The sequence below is a fragment of the Hyalella azteca genome, unplaced genomic scaffold (assembly GCF_000764305.2).
Source record: "Hyalella azteca isolate HAZT.00-mixed unplaced genomic scaffold, Hazt_2.0.2 contig15065, whole genome shotgun sequence".
NCBI lineage: Eukaryota > Metazoa > Arthropoda > Malacostraca > Amphipoda > Hyalellidae > Hyalella > Hyalella azteca.
In genome coordinates this window covers 11,869-20,913 of record NW_025944930.1, presented here as the reverse complement: position 1 = coordinate 20,913, position 9,045 = coordinate 11,869, and the positions used below count along the sequence as shown (strand labels likewise).

Genomic DNA, 9,045 nt, shown 5'->3' with positions numbered 1-9,045 from the left:
ACTCAGTGAGCTGTTAATTCGTCGAGTTCTATTCACACTCAACCAGTGCTACAACTTAGCCAACTCTTGCGACCCACTGCGGCCGGTAACAGTTTCTTCGAGCACGCAAATTTGGATCCGGGGGCGGCTATCGTTAAGGGGTGCACCTAACGTGGTGCCGTACAATCAACAATAGTTACTAGTTCGTAACTCTGCCAACCAATCACTGGCGGCATTTCAAACTAAACCAACCAATCACTGATGAGTAATCGGCTGGTGCGTTTGCTTCAGCTGCTACGTGCACGTGAGCGAGTTTCGATTATATCCGCGCGTGACGCGGTGTTAGCAAATTTACTGTCATGGGCCTACGAACACTGGCTGCAGTGGCCTGCAGCTGCTCCGTGCCACAGGTCGGGGGCCACTTTCAGGCGGCGCAAAACTGGCAACTTTTGCACTTCTTGCATGGGCAATTTAGGAAGGATTATTGCATGGGAAATTATTCGTGTCTCTTAGCCTGCAGCTGCTCCGTGCCACAGGTCGGGCGCTACTTTCAGGCGGGGCAAAACTGGCTACTTTTGCACTTCTTGCATGTGGAATTTATAGGATGAGTAATTGCATGGACAATTTAGGATGGGTAATTGCAAGGGCAATTGAAAATTTTTTCGAGGATCATGATCAAGCTTTCGTAGGGCAGAATTAAATATTTCTGTGTTGCGTAGTAGCCTGTCTCACGCTAGCCGTACATCAAATAATGATTTTCGATATTTATCTTTAGTTTTAAATTTCTGTTTAATAAAAGTTTGCTTTGTCATTATGTTTAGTTAGCGAGCTCCCGCTGATGGTTTTGCTGATGGTTTTGCCACGAGATGGTTTTGCGTGTAACGTGTAACTGCCTAACTCTAATAAACTCTTTTGAACTGTGATCTGTGAAACGTTTACCCTGAAAAACCGGAACGAACGACCAGACTACAAAATTTATTTATAATTTATGGAATAATTTTTGATTTGTTTTAATCCAGCACATGATGTCAGGAGCTATCTTGGATTATGTGGACTTTGCAACGCCAGTGCCCGCGGTAGAAAATTCTCTATTCTAAACACCATAAAATCCTTTTATTAGACAATAAAACGGAACCGTTAATAGCTTTGTAATCAAAACTATTTTATTCCAGCGCCCTATTGAAAGTAACGCTTTGAAAAATGATAAATTATAACTTTACCTCGCAGCTTTTAAAATTTCCTGTTAGTGACTGTCATCGAGAATTCGTAGGACGTAACAATTTTATTTTTCATTTTAATTCTTTTTCACGTTTCTCGTCGACAAATAAGCACGCAAAGCTAAAAAAATAATATTCATATATTATTAAAGTGTTTATTTCTTTATTAAAATATTTATAGATCAATAGATTAAATTATTTTTGCGCTGTGGTCCAGATGTTGATCTTCCACGTGGACAGCCACGAGGTACACCGGCACTACCGTCAGTGCGTGACGTTCGGCTCCTTCCCGTCCCTTCGTCATGAGATGGTGTACAACCTCTTCTGTCTGACGATGTTATACGTGGCACCCATCACCATCATCGTCATGTCCTACGGTGCCATCGTCATCACTATCGTCCGCAAGACTAAACTCACCGCTGATGGTGAGTCCTGCTACGTGAATTATTTAATCGAATGACCAACATAATTTGACCAACAACAGCTGTAATAGTAGTTTAAATCTATTAATCTAATCGTCTAATCGAAGTTAGTCTCATTTAGCTATTACCGCGCCAGTGCTAGAAAATTTAGTAAGTAGTTTTAATTTGCAGGTGGATTGGTTTGCAACGTTGATACAGCGGTAGAATAATTGAAATCGTTGTCATCAATTACGAGAGAATCAAAAATTTAATCAAACTATAATTAATTTCTCAGGTATATTTCCAGAAAGAAGAACCCACGTATGAAACCAGGTGACAGGCATAAAAAAAATGAATGGGTCAAGTTGTCGAAATAGTGACGCATTTTTTTCGATCATAGTTTTTTTCGATCATGCAGAGAGAGAGCAAACGCAGACTGGGCTAAACTGGGCCTGGATGACCGCTATAGCTGCAAAAACTGCATCGTTATTCAGACAATGATTGAGCCACTCATTTCATTGATTGCCGCAAACTAAAACAATCAAGGGCTAACGAAATGGTAGATAAATTTTCAAATTAAATAATTTCAAACGTTCCATTTTCAAGAAAAGTTGGACACATTAAGTACTTGAGTTGAGACACTAAGTCGATCATCATTGAAGATAAATTCCTCCTAAATATCACAGAAAAGCTCAAGAAATCGCCCGCCGGAAGCCGTGCGTTCTCTCAAATAATGTTGCAAATGATAATTATTCGGTGCTTATTTGGAGGTCAGGTGGCAGTTAAATTTAGGCTAAGTGGATATTTCAGAAAGTTGAGGTATTGATCAACTCAACTTGTTTGCTTTGATGAAATGAAAATCTTTATAACAACAATTGCGGTAAAGAGTATCAGATTTTTGTTGATAGCTTTCTCGCCAGTGTTTAATAAAAAGTTTCTCGAACATTCTTAAAATTTATGTAAAATAGGCCTTAAGGACCTAAAAAATTTGCATACAAATCGTTTTTGTCTACAATTTTAATTTCTTCCGTATATCATATTCAATGCACCAAACTTTACACACACGACGGCAATGCTATGTATCACTATGTATCAAGTTCAACATAGTCTGAATGTAAATCAACTTTCAACCCCATACCAAAAATTTAAATTCAAATCTTCACTTTCAAAAAAATTTTCCTTCCGTTTGAATACCAATATTATGCCCCTACAATTCGCAGTGGAGGTGAAAAAATATTTCAGTCCAGTCCGAATTTAAATTCTTTAAGTGCTAAAAAAATTAATTGTTTCCCGCGCTACCAAAAAGTTAGAGGGTTTATCCTTTACAAAATAACTAAAAAAGTGCCTAAATCAAATATAGCTTAAAGAATTGCAAAAAAACGGCTCTGCTCAACGGGACCTTTAATCAAAGTACTATTTCTCTACCATAAAATAGTTGAACTCGCTCACAGAATAGACCATGGGACTTAGTTCACGAAAACCTGGGTGATAGAATCTGACAAAAGATATAATTAAGAAAGAAATTTTTCATGGGGACTTTAGCGTCATTGAATTTCCGTCCGCAGAAAAGATCCGTGATGATAAAGCAGAGCAATGAGCCTTAACTGCCTTACTTGGTCCTTATCTGCTTAATGCTGATTCTTATCATGAACGGACGACTATTTAATTATAATTTTACTCAATATTTGTAATGAACATTAACTGCCTGATTTGGTCCTTACCTGCTTAATGGTGATGCTCATTCTGAACGCACGACTATTTAATCATAATTTTACTCAATATTTGTAATGAGCCTTAATTAAGTCTCATATCAAATATTGAGTGAAATAATAATCAACTACTCCTGATTTAGTCCTTATCTGTCTAACGGTAATTCTAATCTTGAGCACCTACGGCTTTCTAATTGTCATTTCAATCGATGTCGTGCAATATGAACCACGTGCATGAAGCACGTGGTTTATTCCAAGCACGGCGGTAAATTTCAGAGCATCCTTGCACAACATCCAGAGCCTTCACTTCATTTCTATGTCTATTCGATGGCCTTTATTGGCCCATTGTTAATTTTTCAATAACCTTTACCAATACAAAAGATTAAATAAAACTAATTATGCTGTTACCTATTCAGTAAAACTGATATGAGAATAAATACAACTATTTAAAATTCAGAGAAATTTGCATTGTCGAATCTGTGATGGTCTGAACACAATGTGATGGTCCGAACACAATGTGTTGACCGAACACAATGTGATGGTCCGAACACAATGTGATGGTCCGAACACAATGTGATGGTCCGAACACAATGTGATGGTCCGAACACAATGTGATGGTCCGAACACAATATGTGATGGTCCGAACACAGTATTTGGTGGTCGGAACACAATGTGATGGTCCGAACGCAATGCGATGGTCCGAACACAATGTGATGTTCCGAACACAATGTGATGTTCCGAACACAATGTGATGTTCCGAACACAATGTGATGGTCCGAACACAATTTTAGGTGTTCAACACATGTTCGAGGCTCAGTATTACCAGAAAACTACACGACACTTTCATCTCAATTTATTGCACTGCAAAACACTACATAACACTTTCATCCTAATTTATTGCGCCTCAGAACACTACAAAACACTTTTATTCTAATTTATTCGTCTGAGAACACTACATGACACTTTCATACCAATTTATTGCGCCTCAGAACACTACATAACACTTTTATCCTAATTTATTGCGCCTCAGAACACTACATAACACTTTCATCCTAATTTATTGCGCCTCAGAACACTACATAATACTTTCATCCTAATTTATTCGTCTCAAAATACTACAAAACAATTTCATCCTAATCTATTGCGCTTCTCAACACTACATAACACTTTCATCCTAATTTATTGTGCCTCAGAACACTACATAACACTTTAATCTTAATTTATTGCATCTCAGAACACTACATAACACTTGCATCCTAATTTCTTGCATCTCAGAACACTACATAACACTTGCATCCTAATTTATTGCATCTCAGAACACTACATAACACGTTGCTTTAATTCACTGCGGCCAGAGAGCGTGATCAGGAGATCCGGCATCGGCTACCTCGGCAAGGCGAAGGCGCGCACCATCAAGATGACCGGCAGCATCGTCGCTGCCTTCTTCATCTGCTGGACACCATACGTCATCATCAGCTTGTGGTGCGGAGATGGGTGGTAGTGCGGTGTGGTGAGGTGGTGGGTGGTGGTGCAGTGTGGTGCTGGGTGGTTTTGCGGTGTGGTGCGATGATGGGTGTTGGTGCGGTGCTCGGTGGTAACATGTCACATTTAGCCTCGTTAGAGTGCGAGCTGTTGCAGTATTTGGTTATCTCAATTTTAGTTACATCATTTGGGTAAATTATTTTGTGATAATCATAATGCTTTAGTGTACTATGAACTCTATTATGTACTTCATACAATAGTCAAACTCGAAAGTAATGTTCGAATATTACTTTGAACATAAACTAGCATTAACAAGTGAATGAATATCCATTGGTTGAAGAGTTATGCCAATGTGTTATCTGGGACTGAATCTTGAGGCAGTAGTTATGCCGTGGGAATAGGTTTCTGTCTTCAGTCTTTTTGTAGTTCTTGCATTAGGAGAACTTGGTATTAGTGCATAACAAGAATTTTCACCAGCAGTATTGGTTGAAAATTCATTACGCCCAATGCAACCTGAAAAGTTTTTTCTCACGTTCCATTATCGCAACGTAATACTTGATACTTTTGCTCAAAATTTCGTGGATGATTATAGTGTGATGAAATTTCGTGTTAAAATTAGATCAATCAATAATAAGATGTAAAATTTCGTGGGATTAGGTTTTGCTTCGCTCCCGAAGCGGCAAAAAGGCTGGACCAGCGCGTGCAGAAGACTTTGTTCGTATTCGCCTGTGCAATCTCGTGCGCCAACCCCCTAGTGTACGGCATCTTCAACTTCTGCAAGCAGAAGCCTAAGGTGAGCCCTAGTGTACGGCATCTTCAACTTCTGCAAGCAGAAGCCTAAGGTGAGGCCTAGTGTACGGCATCTTCAACTTCTGCAAACAGAAGCCTAAGGTGAGGCATCTTCAACTTCTGCAAGCAGAAGCCTAAGGTGAGGCCTAGTGTACGGCATCTTCAACTTCTGCAAACAGAAGCCTAAGGTGAGCCCTAGTGTACGGCATCTTCAACTTCTGCAAACAGAAGCCTAAGGTGCATGAGGCCTAGTCTACGGCATCTTCAACTTCTGCAAGCAGAAGAAGCCTAAGGTGAGGCCTGGTATACGGCATCTTCAACTTCTGCAAGCAGAAGCCTAAGGTGAGGCCTAGTGTACGGCATCTTCAACTTCTGCAAGCAGAAGACGCCCGATTTTAGCCTGTAGACTGGAAATTTCTGAACACCATGATTATCTGAGGAGTGCCAAGTGTAGCAGTTTTAAGTCGTATTCCGCCATACCAGAGTGATGTTTCGAAAACTTTCTATTCTCATGAATTCGACATAATATTAATAGAATTCAACTCAGTAACTATTGTAGACGTTACAATATTTATTGTCGTGCATTTTTAACTTTCAAAAAATCTAACCTGGAGAGGCATAGATTCATTTGGGCGTATTTTCTACACACCACAACAAATTACTTTTGTAAGCCAGAAATTACTCGTATCTAAAAAAATGTAATAAATTATTTATTGGTAAATAATACTCAACCATCCAAACGAAAAAAGGGAATGATTTTCATATAACAGTCGCCAGCTTTCAAATAAAAAAATTTTTCTGCGGCCATAGCTGCATAATTGTGAATAAATTTTGAAACTTCCAGGAATCAGAGATGAAAAATTTAAAATTAAAAAACATAACAGAGGCGATTGCATCACGTTATCATAACAGAAGCGATTGCATCACGCACTCATAACAGAGGCGATTGCATCACGTTATCATAAAAGAAGCGATTGCATCGTGTTATCATAACAGAAGAGATTGCATCACGTTATCATAACAGAGACGATTGAATCACTTTATCATAACAGAAGCGATTGCATCGCGTTATCATAACAGAAGCGATTACATCACGTTATCATAACAGAGGCGATTGCATCACGTTATCATAACAGAAGATATTGCATCATGCTGTCCCAACAAAAGAGATTACATAGCGTTTTCATAACAGAAGCCTTTGCGTCACGTTATCATAACAGAATCGATTATCTCACGTTATCATAACATGAGCGATTGCATCACGCTATCATAACAGAAGCAGTTGAATCACGTTATCAAAACAGAAGCCATTGCATCACGTTATCATAACAGAAGCGATTGCATCACGTTATCTTCGAGCAGCGATTACATCACGCAATCGTGATAAAAGAAAGCGATTGCATCGCGATATCAAAACAGACGCGGTTGCATCACGTTATCCTATAGAGATAGCAAAATATGCTTGCTATTAGGTAAGGTAAGGTATTAGGTAAGGTATTATTTTTTCCTTGTTGTATTTTCTATAAGGCTAAGATGTTTTCAAATCAAATGGTACATATTAAAACAAAACTAAATAATTTTTTAATATGAATATTTCTAAAAACTCTTCAAATTTTTCCCCAACAGGTCCAGCTGACGCTGCGGTCCAGCACCGCGCACACTCACCTAGCGCACTCCAGCGCCACCTACAGCAAGGGCCACAAACCTGGTTCGCTGTTCGGGCGCGCGGGCGACGTTCCCGATTTCTCGAACCGAGCGTCGTTTCGCTTCTGTGAAGCCCAAACATCTTCAAAAAATAGTAACAGCAGACATCAACATCCCGAAGCAAGAGAGCTGTGTTCGTTGTCAAGCCTGAGCACAGCGCGGAGAGGATTCGTGCTGGCCAGGAAGCCGGTGGAACACGCGACGTCGCTGGAGACATCGTGCAGTGAGCGTCCCGCAGCGACGTCGCTGGAGACGTTGTGCAGTGAGCATCCTGCTGTACGCATTCCTCAGTACCGGTGAGCACAACACTGATTATTCATCGGTAATTTTTTAGAAATTTGAATGTCGCACAGAGAGACGATTTTTAGTTTTCAGGGTAACGCTGACTCTATAATTAAAATTATCATATTTAACTGAAGTGAGAGGTTTTATGTTTTCGCATTAGCTCTTACTCTAATATTAATTATTCTATTATTAATATTTGTTATTCTTATTGTTATGATTATTATTATTATTATTATTATTATTATTATTATTATTATTTTTATTGTTATTATTATTATATTGAAGGAATTGCAATCAATTGTTATCAAAGCAGCATAATATTTATCGATTCATAGCTAAATTAAACTAGTGACATGTATCCTGTATACTTAGCCCATCATCATGTATGGACATAATTGTTACGGTACGCATATTGCTGTGAAATAAAGCTCATTAAATAATGCGTGTAAATTAGTTTTTTGACTTATTATTATAAACTTGAATGTGTGCCGTTCTGTAGCTCCTAGCCCTGCCACTACTGCAGGACGCTGTCAACAATGTCCGCGCTAACCTGTCATGACCCATAATAATTATAGGGCGCTTATCGTTCCTTACGAAATCAATAATGAATCTCTTCTTCATTCCCCTAACTTGCCAGCTATCGTTGCTAAATACTTGTTTTCACATACGTGTAAGTTTCCAATCGAAAAAGTGTATCGTTAATTGAAATTGGAAGTCGCTAAATTATTTCACCGACTTTAATTATAAAATTACTAGAAACTCTCGCACAGCCAGTCTAATATTTAGCAGTGATGCAGCTCACTATCCACCAATTTCCTCAAAATAAAGGGATGACATTTGCACACAATTAATGGTCTAATTACAAGGTGCTTTCGATCATCGGCTTGCGAATGTACAAGTGACGTAAATTTCTAACTCTTGCGCCTTGCGAAAAGCGAGTTTAAACTCGCTTCTCGCCTGCAAAGTGCCAAGCGGAATTAACGCCCAACCTTGACCATTTAGCTGCAGAAGTTGGTCGTGGCTACCAAATTAAATGTGAGTTTCCAAGACCTCCTTACTGAACAAGTGCTGATGAAACCTAAAGCAGTTAAAACAAAATTTCCCTCAATCGTTTGAAATTTTACCGACTGAGAGACGTCTTGGAGATCGTGAATATGAATAGGTTAGTGCAACAACTTCATTCCAAAAACCATCCCTCATTAGGATTGATTTCATTCTAGTCTTGCCCTCATCGAACTTCTATTGAAATTATTCGAAATATTTGATGAGAAGTTCGACATCACTTCGCGTACTGTCGCTCAACTTGATGTAAATGTGGTTAAGTGTTAGACTTCAATTAAGTCGTTACAGCTGGTGAGGAACGGAACTTGATTCTCCAAACTTCAATAAAGACGAAGCACTTCGATTTTCCATGCTAAGATGAATTCGGTAAATTGATCAAAGTTCTCAAATAAAATTTATATAATTGAATTCCTCGGT

The 9,045-nt window shown here is 38.9% G+C and overlaps 1 protein-coding gene across 1 annotated transcript; it reads left to right on the top strand.

Moving 5' to 3' along the window:
* Positions 1-487: 487 nt before the first annotated feature.
* On the top strand, positions 488-7,577 carry LOC108668870 (adipokinetic hormone/corazonin-related peptide receptor variant I; the record flags this gene model as incomplete). Its single annotated transcript, XM_047884270.1, has 5 exons — positions 488-515; positions 1,414-1,621; positions 4,662-4,788; positions 5,446-5,581; positions 7,204-7,577. Coding segments are annotated over exons 2-5 (845 nt in total), but the record flags the coding sequence as incomplete, so codon positions are not given.
* Positions 7,578-9,045: the final 1,468 nt, after the last annotated feature.